We start from the raw sequence: 22,670 nt of genomic DNA, 5'->3' as shown, positions 1-22,670 counted from the left end.
GATTCCATGCAACTTTTTATGCCATTCGTGAAGTGGCCTCCTGGTCCCTACCAAATTTATTATCAATTATGCCAATAACTGGGACATCCTGCAGCTCCATCCCCCCTCCTCCAGTTCCTTTTGGTGACTGAGCAGGCTGTGAACATTTCTAGAGATTCTGTAATGGAGAAGAAGGGAGACAAAAAGCTGCAAGAAGATGACTCAAGCCTCAATAAGATATAAAAGTTTCATGTTCGCATCTACAACCTCGATCGGTAATTATACGTTGGCTACGAGCTGTACGCTCTGGCGGCGGAGCGGGGCTGCATCATCTGCTTTTAATTTCTCCAATGCCTTGGGATACAAAGACAAGGAAATAGCACTTTAGTGAGACATGATGTGTATATGGGCAGAAATGAGTGAAAGCGGACCGCACAAGACAAAGCAACCAAAAACAAAAACAGACCAAGCCCAGAATATTCATAAGAGCCCTCCGGCCCCATCCTGGCTGAGAGCAGAGGGGCTGACCTGGGAGGGTTACAGCAAAAAAGCCTTGGCACTTCTTAAGAGAAAGCCTTGGGGTCGAGGTTTAATCCTTGGGTCATGGAATGAAAAATAATAGTCCAGGAGAGTGATACATATATACGGCTTGGAAAGGGATGTGAAGTCTCATTAGGAGTTAGTATTTACCTAATACGCCCTGCTGGGGGCACTGCCTTGATCTAATGATAGAGTTCAGGGCATGGAAGAAAAAAAAAACATCCAGTCCCGGGTCTTGACTATCCTTGGGATCATCAGTTCGATTTCAAGATGCTTCATCTCTGGGAACGGTGCTATACTGCCGACAAATACATAGATGACTGGGTCCGGGAGTGGCTCTATGGGGTTGGTGAATGATCTTCAACAACCTGGACTTCAGAAAATGAAACGTGCCATAGACAAAATGAGTCCAACACCAGGAAAGTTGGTGGAGCACCAGCAGAAGATTGGTAGATGGGAAAACCTTACGAGATTCGTCTTGCAAATATTCAAGAAGTTCTGCTAATTTTGCAAGTCCGGTCTACTGCTCTCACCTCTCCCGGGTATCCTGCTTGGAGGGTGTAGTACTACACAAAGTTGAGTTCAACTCAACCTAAGACTCTTGGAAAATTCATAACAAATCCAGCTTGTTATGAACCATTTTGTTCATCTCCATTCGTGACTCGGAGAACCCCAAAAATTTTGGGTTCAGCAGAACAAAATTTCTCTATTTGAGACTCCTTGGAGTAACCAATGACAAGTCCTGTTATGGTGACAAGAGTCTTCAGATCAGACAGACGCTTCTTACACTTTTTGACCAGGGAGCACCACAAAACTACAGGTTATTAAACCCTGAGGCACTGAGACAACCATCGCCAATCTCAACAACTTCTTATAACTCTTACATACCAAATGGCCACTTTATTAGAGACGCCGTTAGACTTCCGAGCAATTTGGTACATTGGAAGTGTTCTGGTGGAACATTGGCTCATGTGGTCCAGAAAGCTCATCAGTTGCTGGAAAGCAGATGGAGGTAATCACTAGGGTTGAGCCGATCTTGACTTTTCAGGATCGATTTTGAAATCCGATTTCCGATCATTTTTCATTCGAACCCGATCTCGATCCCAATTCCGATCCCAATGCAAGTCAATGGGATTTTTTTTACCAATCGGAGATCGGATTTTAAAAACAATCCTATTCACTATACAGCATGGAATCTAACAATTGAACACTTTAATTGTTAGAATCCCCGCTGTGTAGTGATTTTTTTAATCACTAAGTAGCCAGAGGATTTTTTTTTTTTTTAATTCTCTGGCTACTGAGTCCCCCCTGGTGTCCACTTACCTGCAGAGATGGCTGGTCCGGTGCCCGGTGTTCTCGTTTTTCTTTGCCTCGCTGCCCCCTGCTTCCCAGGTTAGGAGACTGTGGGCGGGTACAGGGCGGGGAGACGTGACATTTACCCTCCCAGTACCCGCCCACACTCTCCTAATCCACAAGCCCCACCTTCTTCCTAGCTCTTTAACACTAACCTGGGAGGCGGGAGCAGCGAGGCAAAGAAGAACGAGAACACCGGGCACCGGACCAGCCATCTCTGCAGGTAAGTAGCTACTAGAGATGTTAGCTAGTCTCCCATTAGAATGAATGGATGCAGCTAGCGCGCAGGGGGTTAAGGCTGTGTGCCGGCTGCTTCAATTAATTCCTATGGAACTGCAGCAGAGCCTTCACACTGAGTATACACTCCACTCAGAATGAGCGGAGCGTATATTCAGTGTGAAGGCTAACATTGTTTGCTACTGGCCAAGCATTGTGGGAAAAAATCACCGATCTCGATCCCACCTAAAAAGATCGTGTTTGGAATTCCGATCGCAAAATTTTCTCAATCGGTGATTGGAATTCGATCTTTTCAGAACATGATCGCTCAACCCTAGTAATGACGTAATCTGAACAGCCCGCTAGATCTCATCCCGAGATGATCTATAGGATGAAGTTATAGGGCCTAAGAGGAGAAAGGAAACCTCAATGTCCCTGGTAACAATTCTTAACTATACAACCCCAATGGCATGGTGCAAATGGAAGTGTCCTTCTACCATGAACATGGTCAGCCATGATGCTCAGGTATACCCTTTGTCCAAACAGGTATCGGAGGAGGACCCACACCATTCCTTCACCTGCCTGACGTCCTGACACCAGACAGGAATTGTTCATCAATTCTGACCCACCCAAGGAAATCTGGATCTGGTGGCTATAGGACCATACAATGATGTGTGCAGAGGAACATACAAAGTAAAGGAAAAGCTATTATACAATCAATAAGACTATGCTGCTCCGACAGTCATGTGAGGACTCCTAGTGGACTATGGTGGTGCTACAAACTATATTCAATGTTTCTCAAGTATATTTCTTAAGGGATGCACCTCCGTACAGCGAGGTATGGTAAAGGGATTCAAGGTTTCAATTCTCTCCAAAGATATTTAAGGCTTGGAGTGGATATACTGGGCAATGACATCCTGAAATGGGGCCAGTAAGTAAGTTTTGGCTATATACTGCACCACTTAGTGGCCCTTTGTACCAAACGAGGACCAGAAAATCCAGGATAACCACTAGACACCCAGGATAGCACATGTCCTCCTAACCCAACCAGTACCATGCTATCCCCCATGTACACCACCCGTACCCACGTCTAGCAACACTGCAGAGTTAATACTAAAATGGACCCCCCCAGGTCCTTCTACTATAATGATGATGTTACCAAAGGTCCTTATAAATCTGGGCTAGGCTTCCCGAAAGCCAGGAATTGCTCTATAAAGGAGCTAACCTGTAAAAGGTAGTGCTAGAGGACCAGTTGTCCTTTTTTCCATCAAAGAAAACTTTGCATTATATTTCCCAAGATTCCCAGCAGACTTGGCCTATAAGACTAAGTCCCTGGGCACTTCCTGACCGCTCATAGACTATGTAAGCCCGGCCGGTCCACTCTTCACTCATACGTTCTTGCACTATAATCTACTCCTCCTCCTAACCTGACAGATTCAATCCTTGGATGGACATCTAAGAACGTAAGCCATGAGTCTTCCCAATGGACCCAGTGACCATGACTGGCACCGGCCCACCAGGGCTTCATGTCCTGAGTACAAGTTCACAGTAGACATCACACCAGTAACCACAGAGACCCCCTGTCCTACAGCTATGATTTTATTTGCCAACTCGCTCATTCCAAGCACCCCGACTGAGCCATGCAGCAAGAAGAGGCCGAACAATGCCGTCAGCCATGTCCAGGAATGAAACACAGAAGATTTCACTTTCTGAGATGATGGATTAAAAATCTTCGACTCTTCCTTCCAGCGGCTGCCAACGGGCAGTCAGGTTCACTGTGATCGGCAGCCGGCGTCTTATAAAGTCATAGCAGGATGGATAGCGTCTCCGGAGGCTTCTGGCATGGGCAGGGGTGGTTGCAGCTCCCCAGACTCATGTTTAGGAAACACCCCTCTCTTCCTAAGAAACTCCGCCGCCGCCCACAAGTTCTCCATGATACATGAAGAGCGATCCGCCCCCAAGCCCCGCCCACATCAGAGGGATTCATGGCAGATGTGTCAGGCTGGAGCAGTAAAGCAGGTTCGGAATGCAGAGACTCTTTATTTTGGCATTGAGAAGACGGTTTCCAGACCAACGTAAAATAGTCTTTGCGATGGCCGGCGCTGCCCGCGTTACATGAACTCGTCAGAGTCGTTGCCATCCTGGAAAAAAAAAAATAATAATTCACCGTCAAAATATTGTCTTGTTACCATCACGGCGATACTGAGAACTGTGCAACGTACGACTGCCGTAAACCATACAAGTGCCAGCAGGGGCAACGAGTACTTAAAGGGATTTTCTGGGTCAGTGATACGGATTGCTGCAACCTCTCCACTGCTAACAGGGTGCAGTGCTGTATACTGGTCGTGGTGGGGCTTGGTATTGCAGCTTAGCCTTATTCAAGTGAATGGGACTGAGCTATGGTATGTCTGAGATGAGGAACTCAATATCACAGTCTTGGACTGCCCCTTTAATTTAAATGCAGGGCAGGAAGGGGTTCAATGGGATTTCCGGTCCCAAGTCCATTTTTCACCTTGACCTATCCACAGGACAGGTGATCAGTGTCTGATCTGTGAGAATCCAAGACCCAGGGTCCCATACAGATCTGATATTACTTTAATAGGAACAGAGGTATCACCTTGTCCATGCCGGGTCTGGATGTCGGAACCCCAATGATCAGATATTGATCGCCTGTCCTGTAGGTAGGTCAGCAAGAAAAAACGGATTTTGGACTGAAAACCCCTTTAAAGACACTCTTTAGTAAATGTTAACAGTTCGCTTTAAAGGGGTGTACTTCCACTTCCATAAACCAGAGCATAGAAGTCCTGTTCACATAGATGACGGGCTTTGTTACAATGTATCAGTCCAGGCCATCTTCTAGGAGCTAGACATGGCAGAAGTATCTTAATGGAGGCAAGTCCGCTCTCAGGTTAGGGATACCCTTTGTGTACATGGGGCACAGAATGGCGTATTTTGGTCCTAATTGTGACACGGGTAGCCACATTAGATTTGGACCAAAATGCACCTGCCACAACGGTCGCGGCTTTCCCCTCCGGAGTAGGCCAAAATGAATGGGCTTAGTCCGGAGGGTGCTGCCACGAGGCGGACGCCAGGGCTGAATCAGCCGCGGAATCCGCATGAAGAAAGGACAGCTCACGGTAAGCTAGCGGTCTACATAGACATCCATTGTGAGGGGGCGGATTAGGACGTGGATTCAGCACCAAATTTCACCCCCTCTTGCCCCGTGTGAACGAGCCCTAATACACTGCTGTGGAGTACAGGAGAAGAGAACTGGAAAGAATTTAAAGGGATTCTCCGGCCTCAGATTGATTTTTCATTTTGATGACGTGTCTACAAATGAGGGCATCAGTATGTGGTGTGTGGGGTCTGAGAGCCGCACCCCGCACAGATCACCTGCTCTGGCCTCCTCTGGGTGCTGAAAGCTATTCGAGGACAGGGAGAGGTGCAGTTACTTGAATAGTAGCGGTGCTGTACGCACTATCATCCACTATTAGGACCCAGATGCTGTCAGGACAACTGATTTGTGTGGGGCTAGGGTACCGGATCCCCATAGATCACATACTGATGACCTAATCCCATGGAGAGGTCATCAATACGAACAGTCAATTTTCAGCCAGACAATCCCTTTAACCCCTTCCCGCCGATGGCATTTTTTGATTTTCGTTTTTGACTCCCCTCCTTCTAAACCCCATAACTTTTTTATTTCTCCGCTCCCAGAGTCATATGAGGTCTTAATCTTTGCGGGACAATTTTTTCTTCATGATGCCGCCATTAATTATTCTGTATAATGTACTGGGAAGCTGGAAAAAAATTCAGAATGGGGTTAATTTGAAGAAAAAATGCATTTCGGCGACTTTCTTACGGGCTTCAGTTTTACAGCGTTCACTGTGCAGCCAAAATGACATGTTTCGGTACGGTTCCAGGGATACCAAATTTATATGGTTTTATTTACATTTTAACCCCTTAAAAAAAATCCAAAACTGTGTTAAAATTTTTTTTTCTAAAAGTCGCCATATACTGACAGCCATAACTTCTTTATACGTAAGTGTACGGGGATGCATAGGGCGTCTTTTTTTGCGGGGCCGGGTGTACTTTTTAGTTCTACCATTTTCGGGAAATGCTATTGCTTTGATCACTTTTTATTCAAATTTTTATCAGAATCAAAACCGTGAAAAAACGGCGGTTTGGAACTTTTGACTGTTTTTCCTGCTACGGCGTTTACCGAACAGGAAAAATATTTTTATAGATCTGTAGAGAGGGCGATTTCAGACACAGGGAGAGCTAACATGTATGTGTTTCACAGTATTCAACTACTTTTATATGTGTTCTAGTGAAAGGGGGGTGATTTGAATTTTTAATACTTTATAATTATTTTTTTTTTATTTATTTTTAACATTTTTTTTTTGCATTTATTAGACCTCCTAGGGGGTCTGATCACTAATGCAATGCATTGCAAAAAAATCATTTCTTTTGCAGGCTGCATAGAGCAGCCTGCAAAAGAAAGTGAAATCAGACGGGCCGGGAGCCTTTACAAGGCATCCGGCTGTCAGGGAAATGTGACGTCGGCCCTGTAGCTTGCTTCAGGCGCCGGCGATCACCGGCAAAATGGCGGAGCACATGCGCTGCCGGGAAAATGGCGCCTCCAGCGCCTTTGACCACGGCGCCGGAGGAGTTAATGTCCCCAATCAATCCAGGGACCGATCGGAGACATTAGCGCCGGTTGTCTACTGTGTAAAGCAGTAGACACCCGGCGGCTATGGTGGCCGCCATAGTTACACACTCGGCATGCGCCGTACTATTACGGCAGATGTCGGGAAAGGGTTAAAGAAATCCCATCCAGACACTGCTGAAAAAACGCAGCAGGTCATTTCATGGTGAGGGTTCTCCCCCCCAGTTTTCATCTTTTGCAATGCAACTGCTTTATGGTTCTGCTGCGAGATGCCTGCGGTGAGCATCCTACACCAGAGCCGACGCGTTACCTTACACTGATGCACTGTAACAAAGCGAGCAGCAACGACAAGGTCTATCCGTAGGCTTGGGAGCTTTCTGCTCTTACCTGGTTAGTAGACATATTCTCTGATTTCATCAATGACGTGTAATTCCTAGCGAGGAAAGAACAAAGGGTTAATATTCCGGACACGAATAATACAGAGCTGGCACAGAGGGCTGTGATTCGTCATCACCGTCACATGACGCAGAGACGCAAGCGTTATAACACCATGTGACCAGTGAGGTCCAATCATAAGCCTCATGGGTCGCAGCGGAGCCCAGGAGAGGTGAGTAACAGGGTCCGTTCTGCCAGAACCCATTCCCGAGGGCCCGGATCATTATACTGCAGGTCCAGAAGAGACCACATAGTAAAATACTATTCTAATCTGGATAGGTTTGGTCTGAACAAAACTGGAACCGAAACGTGAACAAGATCACATCAGTTGTCCCGGTTGATGTTTGGTTTCAGTAAATTGCCCAGCCCCAGCCCGTGTCCTTTCAGCCTTCGTCAGAATTATTGGACCTGGTGTGACCCATAACCCATGTGTGATGTCCAGCTTGTGTCACCTGAGCTCCTCCATCTCTTTCTTCTTCTTCATCTCGTCCTTCTCTTTCCTCTTCATCTCCTGGATCTGAGCCTTCTTCTCGTTCCTCTCCTCCCGGTCTCGAGATTCCTTCTCTGCCGCCAGGTCGGGGAATCGTTCGTCTTTCGTTTTTTCCAGCCGATTGAGGATCTCGTTGACTTTCTTCTCCACGGTTATACTTTTCACCTGAGACAGATAGGAGATTGCAAGGGGATGAATCTATCAACACACCACCAACTGGACTCAATATATGGCCCCCATGTCTATGTATACAAACCTGACCACAATAAGGACATCACGGCTGGTTATCAGGAGGACACTATGTGTATGAGAAGATAACCCGACCACAATAAGGACATCATGGCTGGTTATCAGGAGGACACTACATGTATGAGAAGATAACCCGACCACAATAAGGACACCATGGCTGGTTATCAGGAGGGCACACTACATGTATGAGAAGATAACCCGACCACAATAAGGACATCATGGCTGGTTATCAGGAGGACACTATGTGTATGAGAAGATAACCTGACCACAATAAGGACATCACGGCTGGTTATCAGGAGGACACTATGTGTATGAGAAGATAACCCGACCACAATAAGGACATCATGGCTGGTTATCAGGAGGACACTATGTGTATGAGAAGATAACCTGACCACAATAAGGACATCATGGCTGGTTATCAGGAGGACACTACATGTATGAGAAGATAACCCGACCACAATAAGGACATCACGGCTGGTTATCAGGAGGACACTACATGTATGAGAAGATAACCCGACCACAATAAGGACATCACGGCTGGTTATCAGGAGGACACTACATGTATGAGAAGATAACCCAACCACAATAAGGACATCATGGCTGGTTATCAGAAGGACACTACATGTATGAGAAGATAACCCGACCACAATAAGGACATCATGGCTGGTTATCAGAAGGACACTACATGTATGAGAAGATAACCTGACCACAATAAGGACATCATGGCTGGTTATCAGAAGGACACTACATGTATGAGAAGATAACCTGACCACAATAAGGACATCATGGCTGGTTATCAGGAGGGCACTACATGTATGAGAAGATAACCTGACCACAATAAGGACATCATGGCTGGTTATCAGGAGGGCACTACATGTATGAGAAGATAACCCGACCACAATAAGGACTGTCAGGCTGGGCTGGGGAGGCCGATACTCTCAGTGCAGCAGAAATGCTGAGACCTCTGTGCATGACACGGTTACGGTGAGGAGGATACAGTCCCCGCGGCTGCATTCGCTCTGTGGTTCCTGTGCGCCATCTGCTGGACACATTACAGAATACACAAAGGAGATCTTCTAAAACCTATAATTTAAATGATCTATGTCCCGGAGTGGAAGAGACCATGATCAGGGGTGGGGGTGGGTTACATCAACCACTACAAGCACATTATGTACTCTGGATAACGAATAGTTAAAGCAGTACAGTAACAAGGATAACGAAGCCGATAGAGGCAGTAGCACCTGTGCCCTATGGAATATCAGGCCTGTACCTCGACCAGATGTCCTGGACTGAAGGCAGGAGTCCGTCACCTCTTGCAATATGGTGGTCTATAATGTTAGGAGTCCCTGCCTGCCCATGTCCTATACACAATGGAGATGGTAGAGTGCTATACAGTAGGTCACTATGAGGTAGGGAGTCTCAGGCCAAGAAATCCACCATGATCTCTAGACCCGAATCCTCCATGTGCACTTAACATGCCTTTAGGTCCCCTATTGGATTGGAGTAATGGATCATCTCTCTTCTGTCTCAACACGGCCAAATAAAAAACATGTAAGGGGGATTTAAGGTACAAACTACTCCTTTAAGTAGCAGTGTCCTGCTCTGTTTGCCTGCTGTAGTCTGTCATCTGTATTCACTGGGCCAGCCATGAGCCTCAGCAACTACAGGGAGCGGAAAACTTCTAAAAAGTTAAAGGGATCCTATCATTGGATACCCTTTTTTTTTTACTAACACATAGGAATAGCCTTAAGAAAGTCTATTCTTCTCCGCGCCACCATTCGGTATATAATCCCAGTTGTCTTTGGTATGCAAATGAGTTCTCTTGCAGCACTGGGGGCGGGCCCCAGCACTCAAACAGCACTGGTGGAGTCCCCAATGCTGCAAAAGAACTCTATCCAGCACAGTCTCCATCTTCTTCTGGAACGCCCTCTCCCTGCGTCTTCTTCTGGAGCTGGGGTTGAATCTTCTAGGTCTCAGGCAGAGCCGACTGCGCGTGCCCTGGGCCACAGGAAAATGGCCGCTTACACCAGCTTACTGTGGAAGCAGCCACAAGAAAAAGGCTGCTTACTGAGTAAGCAGACATTTTCTTGTGGCCCAGATATGCACACGTCTAGAAGGCTGAACCACAGGATGGAAGACGACGCAAGGAGAGGCTGCTCCAGGCGAAGATGGAGAGTTCTCTCGTAGCATTGGGGACGCCCCCAGTGCTGCGAGAGAACACATTTGCATACCGAAGAAAACCCGCATTTCTACCGAACAGCAACACGGAGAAGACATCTAAAGATAGGAGAAGAATCGCCTTTCTTAAGGCTATTCCTACGTGTTAGTCAGAATAAAGGGTATGATAGGATCCCTTTAAAAGGGTATTGGGGGACTTTGTATTTACCTTCTGGTCCATTATACTTAACTAGAACTTCCAGGCTGGATCTGACTCTGAGTCTTTTGAGATTCACCTCCTCTAACTCTATAAGGTGTATTATAGGGGCTGACATACTAGTATAGCCATCCCCTATAACACAGGTAATGCACAGGAGGTGCAAGACCATGAGTGAGACCCAGCCTGGAAACCCGAGGATTAATCTAAATAACTCCTGAGCAGAAGACACAGTCTCCGGATATTCCTTTTCACATGTAAGACAACACCAGAATGTTCTAAGAACTCACATCTTTCTGCTTATGAAATCCAATCTGGCCGACGTCCATGTCTCCGGTTTTGCGTAAATTAGCCCATGGTGTGTACACAACATTGATGTTGTTCATTTTGCAGCCTGTAGAGGGCACATCAAGAAATAAGTCACAGTAAGTATAGATGTGGCCACAGGGGGCAGGATATTATGTATGTGACACTCCTCTGTCGTGGGGCACAGGCCTAGTCATGAATGTGAAGAGTGTAGGTGACCCCTGTAAGACACAAGGACATACCTTGGATGCTGTTGGCCTTTACCAGATGTGCACAGTCAGTCAGGACTTCTTTTGGGATGTCGTCTATCGTCTGACCCTACAACACATATAGAGTCACATGTATAGTATGGAAGAGCCAAATGGATAACCCAGGAAAACCAAACAGAGAGGAATTAAGAGAGGAACAGCCGTAGGATGTAGTGACGAGAGGGGCAGACGAGAGGGGCAGACGAGAGGGGCAGACGAGAGGGGCAGACGAGAGGGGCAGACGAGAGGGGCAGACGAGAGGGGCAGACGAGAGGGGCAGACGAGAGGGGCAGACGAGAGGGGCAGACGAGAGGGGCAGACGAGAGGGGCAGACGAGAGGGGCAGACGAGAGGGGCAGACGAGAGGGGCAGACGAGAGGGGCAGACGAGAGGGGCAGACGAGAGGGGCAGACGAGAGGGGCAGACGAGAGGGGCAGACGAGAGGGGCAGACGAGAGGGGCAGACGAGAGGGGCAGACGAGAGGGGCAGACGAGAGGGGCAGACGAGAGGGGCAGACGAGAGGGGCAGACGAGAGGGGCAGACGAGAGGGGCAGACGAGAGGGGCAGACGAGAGGGGCAGACGAGAGGGGCAGACGAGAGGGGCAGACGAGAGGGGCAGACGAGAGGGGCAGACGAGAGGGGCAGACGAGAGGGGCAGACGAGAGGGGCAGACGAGAGGGGCAGACGAGAGGGGCAGACGAGAGGGGCAGACGAGAGGGGCAGACGAGAGGGGCAGACGAGAGGGGCAGACGAGAGGGGCAGACGAGAGGGGCAGACGAGAGGGGCAGACGAGAGGGGCAGACGAGAGGGGCAGACGAGAGGGGCAGACGAGAGGGGCAGACGAGAGGGGCAGACGAGAGGGGCAGACGAGAGGGGCAGACGAGAGGGGCAGACGAGAGGGGCAGACGAGAGGGGCAGACGAGAGGGGCAGACGAGAGGGGCAGACGAGAGGGGCAGACGAGAGGGGCAGACGAGAGGGGCAGACGAGAGGGGCAGACGAGAGGGGCAGACGAGAGGGGCAGACGAGAGGGGCAGACGAGAGGGGCAGACGAGAGGGGCAGACGAGAGGGGCAGACGAGAGGGGCAGACGAGAGGGGCAGACGAGAGGGGCAGACGAGAGGGGCAGACGAGAGGGGCAGACGAGAGGGGCAGACGAGAGGGGCAGACGAGAGGGGCAGACGAGAGGGGCAGACGAGAGGGGCAGACGAGAGGGGCAGACGAGAGGGGCAGACGAGAGGGGCAGACGAGAGGGGCAGACGAGAGGGGCAGACGAGAGGGGCAGACGAGAGGGGCAGACGAGAGGGGCAGACGAGAGGGGCAGACGAGAGGGGCAGACGAGAGGGGCAGACGAGAGGGGCAGACGAGAGGGGCAGACGAGAGGGGCAGACGAGAGGGGCAGACGAGAGGGGCAGACGAGAGGGGCAGACGAGAGGGGCAGACGAGAGGGGCAGACGAGAGGGGCAGACGAGAGGGGCAGACGAGAGGGGCAGACGAGAGGGGCAGACGAGAGGGGCAGACGAGAGGGGCAGACGAGAGGGGCAGACGAGAGGGGCAGACGAGAGGGGCAGACGAGAGGGGCAGACGAGAGGGGCAGACGAGAGGGGCAGACGAGAGGGGCAGACGAGAGGGGCAGACGAGAGGGGCAGACGAGAGGGGCAGACGAGAGGGGCAGACGAGAGGGGCAGACGAGAGGGGCAGACGAGAGGGGCAGACGAGAGGGGCAGACGAGAGGGGCAGACGAGAGGGGCAGACGAGAGGGGCAGACGAGAGGGGCAGACGAGAGGGGCAGACGAGAGGGGCAGACGAGAGGGGCAGACGAGAGGGGCAGACGAGAGGGGCAGACGAGAGGGGCAGACGAGAGGGGCAGACGAGAGGGGCAGACGAGAGGGGCAGACGAGAGGGGCAGACGAGAGGGGCAGACGAGAGGGGCAGACGAGAGGGGCAGACGAGAGGGGCAGACGAGAGGGGCAGACGAGAGGGGCAGACGAGAGGGGCAGACGAGAGGGGCAGACGAGAGGGGCAGACGAGAGGGGCAGACGAGAGGGGCAGACGAGAGGGGCAGACGAGAGGGGCAGACGAGAGGGGCAGACGAGAGGGGCAGACGAGAGGGGCAGACGAGAGGGGCAGACGAGAGGGGCAGACGAGAGGGGCAGACGAGAGGGGCAGACGAGAGGGGCAGACGAGAGGGGCAGACGAGAGGGGCAGACGAGAGGGGCAGACGAGAGGGGCAGACGAGAGGGGCAGACGAGAGGGGCAGACGAGAGGGGCAGACGAGAGGGGCAGACGAGAGGGGCAGACGAGAGGGGCAGACGAGAGGGGCAGACGAGAGGGGCAGACGAGAGGGGCAGACGAGAGGGGCAGACGAGAGGGGCAGACGAGAGGGGCAGACGAGAGGGGCAGACGAGAGGGGCAGACGAGAGGGGCAGACGAGAGGGGCAGACGAGAGGGGCAGACGAGAGGGGCAGACGAGAGGGGCAGACGAGAGGGGCAGACGAGAGGGGCAGACGAGAGGGGCAGACGAGAGGGGCAGACGAGAGGGGCAGACGAGAGGGGCAGACGAGAGGGGCAGACGAGAGGGGCAGACGAGAGGGGCAGACGAGAGGGGCAGACGAGAGGGGCAGACGAGAGGGGCAGACGAGAGGGGCAGACGAGAGGGGCAGACGAGAGGGGCAGACGAGAGGGGCAGACGAGAGGGGCAGACGAGAGGGGCAGACGAGAGGGGCAGACGAGAGGGGCAGACGAGAGGGGCAGACGAGAGGGGCAGACGAGAGGGGCAGACGAGAGGGGCAGACGAGAGGGGCAGACGAGAGGGGCAGACGAGAGGGGCAGACGAGAGGGGCAGACGAGAGGGGCAGACGAGAGGGGCAGACGAGAGGGGCAGACGAGAGGGGCAGACGAGAGGGGCAGACGAGAGGGGCAGACGAGAGGGGCAGACGAGAGGGGCAGACGAGAGGGGCAGACGAGAGGGGCAGACGAGAGGGGCAGACGAGAGGGGCAGACGAGAGGGGCAGACGAGAGGGGCAGACGAGAGGGGCAGACGAGAGGGGCAGACGAGAGGGGCAGACGAGAGGGGCAGACGAGAGGGGCAGACGAGAGGGGCAGACGAGAGGGGCAGACGAGAGGGGCAGACGAGAGGGGCAGACGAGAGGGGCAGACGAGAGGGGCAGACGAGAGGGGCAGACGAGAGGGGCAGACGAGAGGGGCAGACGAGAGGGGCAGACGAGAGGGGCAGACGAGAGGGGCAGACGAGAGGGGCAGACGAGAGGGGCAGACGAGAGCGGCAGACGAGAGCGGCAGACGAGAGCGACAGACGAGAGCGACAGACGAGAGCGACAGACGAGAGCGACAGACGAGAGCGACAGACGAGAGCGACAGACGAGAGCGACAGACGAGAGCGACAGACGAGAGCGACAGACAAGAGCGACAGACAAGAGCGACAGACAAGAGCGACAGACCGCCCCTTGTCAATGCTGATAAGAAATTTCAACATAATTTTACCAGCAATCCTATGTGATAACATAGAAATGATGGTGAACGCTAACAGTGTAAAGCAACACATCTCTACTATATATTGGAGAATGTGCCGTCCACACATCCCCTGTCTTAAAATGCATTTATATACCTTCTGAAGCCGGAGATACACATGGGCAGAGGAGAGTTTATCCACATGAAACCTGCAGAGACCAGAAAGGAGGTTATGTATTATATACAGCAGAGACATGGGACAGTTTCAGTATATGGAAGTTATTAAGTTAAATAACTACGATAATACTGCCTCCTATGTACAAGAATATAACTACTATAATACTACTCCTATGTACAAGAATATAACTACTATAATACTGCTCCTATGTACAAGAATATAACTACTATAACACTACTCCTATGTACAGGAATATAACTACTATAATACTACCTCCTATGTACAAGAATATAACTACTATAATACTACTCCTATATACAAGAATATAACTACTATAATACTACTCCTATATACAAGAATATAACTACTATAATACTACTCCTATGTACAAGAATATAACTACTATAATACTACTCCTATGTACAAGAATATAACTACTATAATACTACTCCTATATACAAGAATATAACTACTATAATACTACTCCTATGTACAAGAATATAACTACTATAATACTGCCTCCTATGTACAAGAATATAACTACTATAATACTGCCTCCTATGTACAAGAATATAACTACTATAATACTGCTCCTATGTACAAGAATATAACTACTATAATACTGCCTCCTATGTACAAGAATATAACTACTATAATACTGCTCCTATGTACAAGAATATAACTACTATAATACTACTCCTATGTACAAGAATATAACTACTATAATACTACTATGTACAAGAATATAACTACTATAATACTACTCCTATGTACAAGAATATAACTACTATAATACTACTATGTACAAGAATATAACTACTATAATACTACTCCTATGTACAAGAATATAACTACTATAATACTGCCTCCTATGTACAAGAATATAACTACTATAATACTGCTCCTATGTACAAGAATATAACTACTATAATACTACTATGTACAAGAATATAACTACTATAATACTACTCCTATGTACAAGAATATAACTACTATAATACTACTCCTATGTACAAGAATATAACTACTATAATACTACTCCTATGTACAAGAATATAACTACTATAATACTACTCCTATGTACAAGAATATAACTACTATAATACTGCTCCTAGGTACAAGAATATAACTACTATAATACTGCTCCTATGTACAAAAATATAACTACTATAATACTACTCCTATGTACAAGAATATAACTACTATAATACTACCTCCTATGTACAAGAATATAACTACTATAATACTGCTCCTATGTACAAGAATATAACTACTATAATACTACTCCTATGTACAAGAATATAACTACTACAATACTGCCCCCTATATACAAGAATATAACTACTATAATACTGCTCCTATGTACAAGAATATAACTACTACAATACTGCCCCCTATATACAAGAATATAACTACTATAATACTGCTCCTATGTACAAGAATATAACTACTACAATACTGCCCCCTATATACAAGAATATAACTACTACAATACTGCCCCCTATATACAAGAATATAACTACTACAATACTGCCCCCTATATACAAGAATATAACTACTACAATACTGCCCCCTATATACAAGAATATAACTACTACAATACTGCCCCCTATATACAAGAATATAACTACTATAATACTATTCCTATGTACAAGAATATAACTACTATAATACTACTCCTATGTACAAGAATATAACTACTATAATACTGCTCCCTATGTACAATATAACTACTATAATACTACTCCTATGTACAAGAATATAACTACTATAATACTACTCCTATGTACAAGAATATAACTACTATAATACTACTCCTATGTACAAGAATATAACTACTATAATACTGCTCCTATGTACAATATAACTACTATAATACTACTCCTATGTACAAGAATATAACTACTATAATACTACTCCTATGTACAAGAATATAACTACTATAATACTGCTCCTATGTACAAGAATATAACTACTATAATACTACTCCTATGTACAAGAATATAACTACTATAATACTGCTCCTATGTACAATATAACTACTATAATACTACTCCTATGTACAAGAATATAACTACTATAATACTGCTCCTATGTACAAGAATATAACTACTATAATACTACTCCTATGTACAAGAATATAACTACTATAATACTGCTCCTATGTACAAGAATATAACTACTATAATACTACTCCTATGTACAAGAATATAACTACTATAATACTGCTCCTATGTACAAGAATATAACTACTATAATACTACTCCTATGTACAAGAATATAACTACTATAATACTACCTCCTATATACAAGCATATAACTATAACATACCAAATATCTTCTGGCCAGCCATATTTTATTAGATCTTCATCTGAAGGAAGAAAAGTAGTTGTTTACAACATGTTAGAAGGAGCAGGATATATTAGATATTTATTACTCTTAAGGGCTAGTTCACACGGGGCATTGAGGCAGATTTTGACATTGGATTTCGCCTCAAAATCTGCCTCCATACAATGGTGGTCTATGGAGACTGCTAGCCGAAAAAAGCAGCGACATGACCTTTCTTCAGGTGGATTCCGCCTGAGGAAAGCAATAGAAGTGAATTTTTTTCTTTTTTTTTTTACAGTGCATTCACTTTAGGGGAGGGAAAACCGCCTGGCGCTTCTGAAGCAGTTTTTACCAAAAACTGCTACAGAAAACGCTCCAAAAAAACGCCTCAAGGTCAAAAAACTGCTTCCTAATTTGGAAGCTTTTTTTCAGGACCAAAAAAAGCCGGTTTTTATGTGTGAACTAGCCCTACAACACAGCACGGTTGAGAGAGTTATACTCTGTGTGTTGTAACCATGTGCGCCTCTGATAGAAGCCGATCTAACATAAGAAGATCTGATTGGTGCCACTCGTGATCACTGACCTCCCCTCCCCCACCCATTAAATTGAATTTGGATAAGGTCTCATGAAACCAATTCAATCTAATATCACCACATACCAACTAAAGCATTCGCAGGCTGCAATTCCCAACACAACCACTAAGTGGCCACACAGACACCTATAGGATAGACATCTCCTGGCACAATATCACATCTTGTAAATTTCCTTTCTCCGGTGACGACTTACTTTCATACTTGTCCTTTCCCATATATATCGTATAAGGTGGAGAGACAACTGCAAGAGAAGTAAGAGATGGTGAGGGATCAGAGCAACGGCACACAGAGCTGCTCCTGGGTCATGGAGGGAATGTGTTAAGTCTTGACAGTGATCCTTTACATCCCACCATAACACTCCATCCCTTGTCGATTGATCCCAACTAGAGATGAGCGAGTGCTATTGGAAACTCCTGTTTCGAACAGCACGCACCCATAGGAATGAATGGAAGCAGCTGGCGCGCAGACTTGGCTGGCGGCGTCCATTCATTCCTATGGGTGCGTGCTATTCAAAACAGGAGTTTCCAATAGTACTTGCTCATCAACTAATCTCAACGTTCACAGTTTCCCCGGCCCCCTGAGATGTTGCGAGATGTTCCCGGTCTCTCTGTTTGACTTAGAGATGTGGAGCCGATGACGACAGGTGACCCCATCACTTACCATTGCTAGTGAAGTAGAACACCATAGCGCCCCCCTGAGGACTCCGCCTCTCTCACGTCAACCGGAGGATGAAAACAGGGACCTGTAGAAGTAAGCACAAGCCATTAACCGTTGACGTCACCTCTGCTGAAATCTGTGCCAAAGTTTTACAGAGCGTAAATACTGAAGGCGTATCCTTAGGGTAAGTCATGCATGTTAGGTAGGTGGTGGTCCGACACCCAGGACCCCAACACATTGGGTGATAAAAGAGGCAATGATGTTCCGGTGAGTGACACTTCACTGGACTTGGGGGCATATGTATCCATTATGCCGAAATTTATAGTGCCCGAGACAGAAAATACACAGCAATGTGTAAAGTAGAAGTGCACTTGTATGAGCGGTGCTCCATTCATTAGTATGGGGCGGTTTTCTCCAGTAACCCCCGTAGCTTGGGGCTTCAGTCCCCCATTCTCTTCATGACAACATGTGACTGATCCCATATCCTGTGGGGAGAACTGTCTTTAACGGGACCCTTTAACGTGACATCAAGAGTGATCACTGGATTAAGTGGTTAGAGGGGGAGGGGAGAAGCCCCCTGCCATAGACGTCCTGCAGTATATTGTACAGGGATTAGGGTTGAGCCGATTTTGAGATTTCAGGATCGATTTGATTTCCGATAATTTTCCAGCCGATCGTGAAATTTGCTCGATCGCTGATCAGGATCCCATCTTTCCCGATCCCTCAATCCTATTAATGATATATACATGAATAGGGTTGCACAGATCTTGAGATAACCTCTGACCTCAATCTCGCCGGAAAAGATTGCGAAATTTACTCGATCGCTTCCGATCCCGCAACCCCAACGAATCAAGAAACTGCACGTTCAAGTCCTCGTATTGGACAAGTTAAAAACGATAAAAGTAATAAAAAGGGTTTCAAACATTTCTAAACTAAATAGAATAAGACGACTTTATTCATTGCCAGGTCTTTGTGTGTAAGGGGGGTGTTCACATTTAGGAATCGGATGCTGATTTGGGGGAAGATTCCACATCCTATTATTTTCAATGGGCGCTGTAAAAATAAGTGTCCTGCTCCAGAGTCCGTGGCTTGAGGACGCCCCCCCCCCCCCCACCCCAATTTGTGCCCAATCAGCTGCAGAAAGCCGTAACAGTACGCCGATACCCAGTACTGACATTCTGCCACGGACAGATAGGGACTGGTACATAAAGAGGAACTCCTCTCCATTTTCCGCCATGTGATCGGCCCCTTTATGTTCTGTATTATTTGTATGGTTTATTGAATTGTCTAACATCTAGATTTAAGAAAAAAAAATAACCTGTTAGAGGTTTTCCAGCCCCGTATCAAATTTTCGCACAGGATAGGCCATCAGTATGTGATCTGTCGGAGTCCGACACCGGGACTGGAACCCGTTAGCGGACGGGGAGTGTGTGCAGGTCTACTCCTATACAAATGGTACAGCAACCACATCCATGGTAGAGCTGCCCGTCCACTAGTTCACACAGGTTTTTTTTTTTTTTTTTTTTGGGATACGGCCTCAAAATCCTGACCAAAAAGACGGCTCCCACTGAAATCAATGGGACTCGGTCAGTTCTTTTTCCAGGAGCCGGCATCCAGTTGCAGCTACCCGTATTTGGGTCCGGAACCTGAGACAGTATCCAACTCAGGATCCGGACCAAAAAACCCCCGTGTGAACTTACCCTAACAGCTTCCGGCACCCGCACCCCACAGGTCCCATATTGATGGCCCGTCCTGTGGTAGAGGCTGAAAACCCTTTAAGGGCTAGTTCACACGGGGACATGGAGGAGGATTTTGACAGCGGGATCCATGTCCTAATCCTCCTCCATACAATGTTAGGGGGCATTCACATGGAGTAACGCCGGGCGTGTATCACAGCCGTACACGCCGGCGTTACGGCAGACTGCCGAACACTTCCCATTCACTTCAATGGGAGCGCTCGTAACCGCCGCTCCCATTGAAGTGAATGGTAAATGTTCGGCAGTCTGCCGTAATGCCGGCGTGTACGGCTGTGATACACGCCCGGCGTTACTCCGTGTGAATGCCCCCTTAGTCTATGTAGACTGCTAGCAGAGAAAAAGAAGCCACACGACCTTTCCTCAGGCGTTTTCCACCTGAAGAAAGCAATAGAAGTGAATGGGAGGAGAAAACCGCGTGTTTTTTTTTTTTGCAAAAAAACGTGACGTGTTTTTTTTTCAGCCCATTTACTTTACAGAAGGGGAAAACAGCCTGCCTTATTTTTTTAAGCTGTTTTTACAAAAAAAAGCTTCCTAATTAGGAAGCTTTTTTTTCCGGTGCCAAAATAAGTCACACGTTATTTACGTGTGAACTAACCCTAAAACATGCGGTCATTTGTCTTGTACAGTGAAGGACTGGCTTATGGTCACACAGAAAGTGATGAGGTGTTTGAGGCAGGCTGCCGCCCATGGAGCTTTAGCCGGACCCTCTGGTTAACCACGTAGATGCCATGTACGGTAAGGACTAAGGAATCGGAGGGGTTAAATTTCCAGGATCGGCAGAAACAGAAACTGACTCCCCCCCCATGGGGTAGGAAAGGGTTAATCAGCGTATATCACACCGCATCCATCCTGACCTAACTCCTCTCACACACAGCAGCTGGTTTGTGACAGCGCAGCTCTGGGACAGCTGTTACTACATGTACCTGACAGGGTGTAAACAATGGCCGCCCGAGACTGCAGAGGAGCCCCAATCTACAGCCACGGAGAAAGCAGCCAATCAGAGCACTGCTTACATCTGCTCACCTGCACTACAGACATGAAAGCTCCCCCCTGATTGGCTGCTATGAAGTATAAAGAAATGAAAGCTCTCCTCTGAGTGGCTGATACGGGCTCTGCTCACCTGAGCTACAGGAATGAGAACTGGTCTCTGATTGGCTGTTATGGGCTCCACATAAATGAAAGCTGTGCTCTAATTGGCTGCCATGGGCTTTATGATTGCAGCCCAGCTACTGTGTGATAAGGACATGTGACCGCAGACACTACAAGTCCCAGACGCCCCGCTCCTCCTACCATAGAGAGCCGGTACTAGACACACGCTGGGGCTGACGGTTCCCCAGAAGCCACATTAGACAATACTTTCGCTCTGTGTCCGCAGCGGTTACCATGGCACTCACCCGAATCTTGCTGCGCTCCCGAGAAATCCACTACCGTCTGTTTCCTGCCCGGCTAAACTCCGGAAGTGACGTGAAACCAGCAATCTCAGGAATGTGCACAGAGCGGCACCTGTACTGACACCGCTATCTGCAGGGCGGGAGGGGAATGACAAGCACGTGACCAGCAACCAGTGAATGGGCACACTGCCACCTGCAGGCCGGGAGCGGTGTAACATGACAGGCAACAGTAAGGCCCAGCTCTGGATAAGCTCCAGCACCGGACAGCAGTTAAGTCCAGCTCCAAACAGCGATAAAGCCCAGCTCCGGACAGATGTAAGGTTCAGCTCCGGACAGCGGTAAGGTCCAGCTCCGGACAGCGGTAAGGTCCAGCTCCGGACAGCGGTAAGGTCCAGCTCCGGACTGCGGTAAGGTCCAGCTCCGGACAGTGGTAAGGTCCAGCTCCGGACAGTGGTAAGGTCCAGCTCCGGACAGCGGTAAGGTCCAGCTCCGGACAGTGGTAAGGTCCAGCTCCGGACAGTGGTAAGGTCCAGCTCCGGACAGTGGTAAGGTCCAGCTCCGGACTGCGGTAAGGTCCAGCTCCGGACAGTGGTAAGGTCCAGCTCCGGACAGTGGTAAGGTCCAGCTCCGGACAGTGGTAAGGTCCAGCTTCGGACAGCGGTTAAGTCCAGCTCCAGACAGCGGTAAGGCCCAGCTCCGGACAGATGTAAGGTCCAGCTCAGGACAGCGGTATGGCCCAGCTCAGGATAAGCTCCAGCTCCGGACTGCGGTAAGGTCCAGCTCCGGACAGCGGTAAGGCCCAGCTCCGGACAGCAGTAAGGCCCAACTCAGGATAAGCTCCGGACAGCGGTAAGGCCCAGCTCTGGATAAGCTCCAGCGGCGGACAGCGGTAAGGCCCAGCTCTGTACTGCGGTAAGGCCCAGCTCCGGATAAGCTCCAGCCCCGGACAGCGGTAAGGCCCAGCTCTGTACTGCGGTAAGGCCCAGCTCCGGATAAGCTCCAGCCCCGGACAGCGGTAAGGTCCAGCTCCGAACAGCGATAAAGCCCAGCTCCGGATAAGCTCCAGCCCCGGACAGCGGTAAGGTCCAGCTCCGAACAGCGATAAAGCCCAGCTCCGGATAAGCTCCAGCTCTGGACAGATGTAAGGTCCAGTTCTGGACAGCGGTAACCCCCAGCTCCGGACAGCAGTAAGGCCCAGCTCTGGACAGAAGTAAGGTCCAGCTCCAGACAGCGACAAGGTCCAGCTCCTCTAGTTCAGACTGTAGCTGCCATGTTTTTACTATTTATTAATTGGGTTTTCCAAGCTTACAGGGATTAGCCAGTTTCCTGACACCTCCCAGTGGTGCTCAGGCCATGTCAGACCCCTGATGACCATCATCTGATGACCTGACCTAAGAGCCTTAACTTGTAGGTGTCTTCACTGTGGACGCCCGAGGAGGGGTA

The 22,670-nt window shown here is 48.7% G+C and overlaps 1 protein-coding gene across 1 annotated transcript; it reads right to left on the bottom strand.

Moving 5' to 3' along the window:
* Positions 1–3,648: 3,648 nt before the first annotated feature.
* Positions 3,649–21,301, bottom strand: CCDC25 (coiled-coil domain containing 25). The gene is made up of 10 exons (XM_075266842.1): positions 21,231–21,301; positions 18,083–18,164; positions 17,616–17,663; positions 16,833–16,872; positions 14,481–14,532; positions 10,854–10,929; positions 10,596–10,699; positions 7,645–7,847; positions 7,145–7,190; positions 3,649–4,229 (listed from the first exon to the last, which is right to left on the bottom strand). The coding sequence occupies exons 2-10, from the start codon at positions 18,105–18,107 to the stop codon at positions 4,200–4,202; spliced, it is 624 nt and encodes a 207-aa protein (XP_075122943.1). The 5' UTR covers positions 18,108–18,164; positions 21,231–21,301; the 3' UTR covers positions 3,649–4,199.
* Between the last annotated feature and the right edge of the window lie 1,369 nt (positions 21,302–22,670).

Source organism: Leptodactylus fuscus, chromosome 3 (genome assembly GCF_031893055.1).
Source record: "Leptodactylus fuscus isolate aLepFus1 chromosome 3, aLepFus1.hap2, whole genome shotgun sequence".
NCBI lineage: Eukaryota > Metazoa > Chordata > Amphibia > Anura > Leptodactylidae > Leptodactylus > Leptodactylus fuscus.
This window is presented reverse-complemented; position numbering and strand designations above follow the sequence as displayed.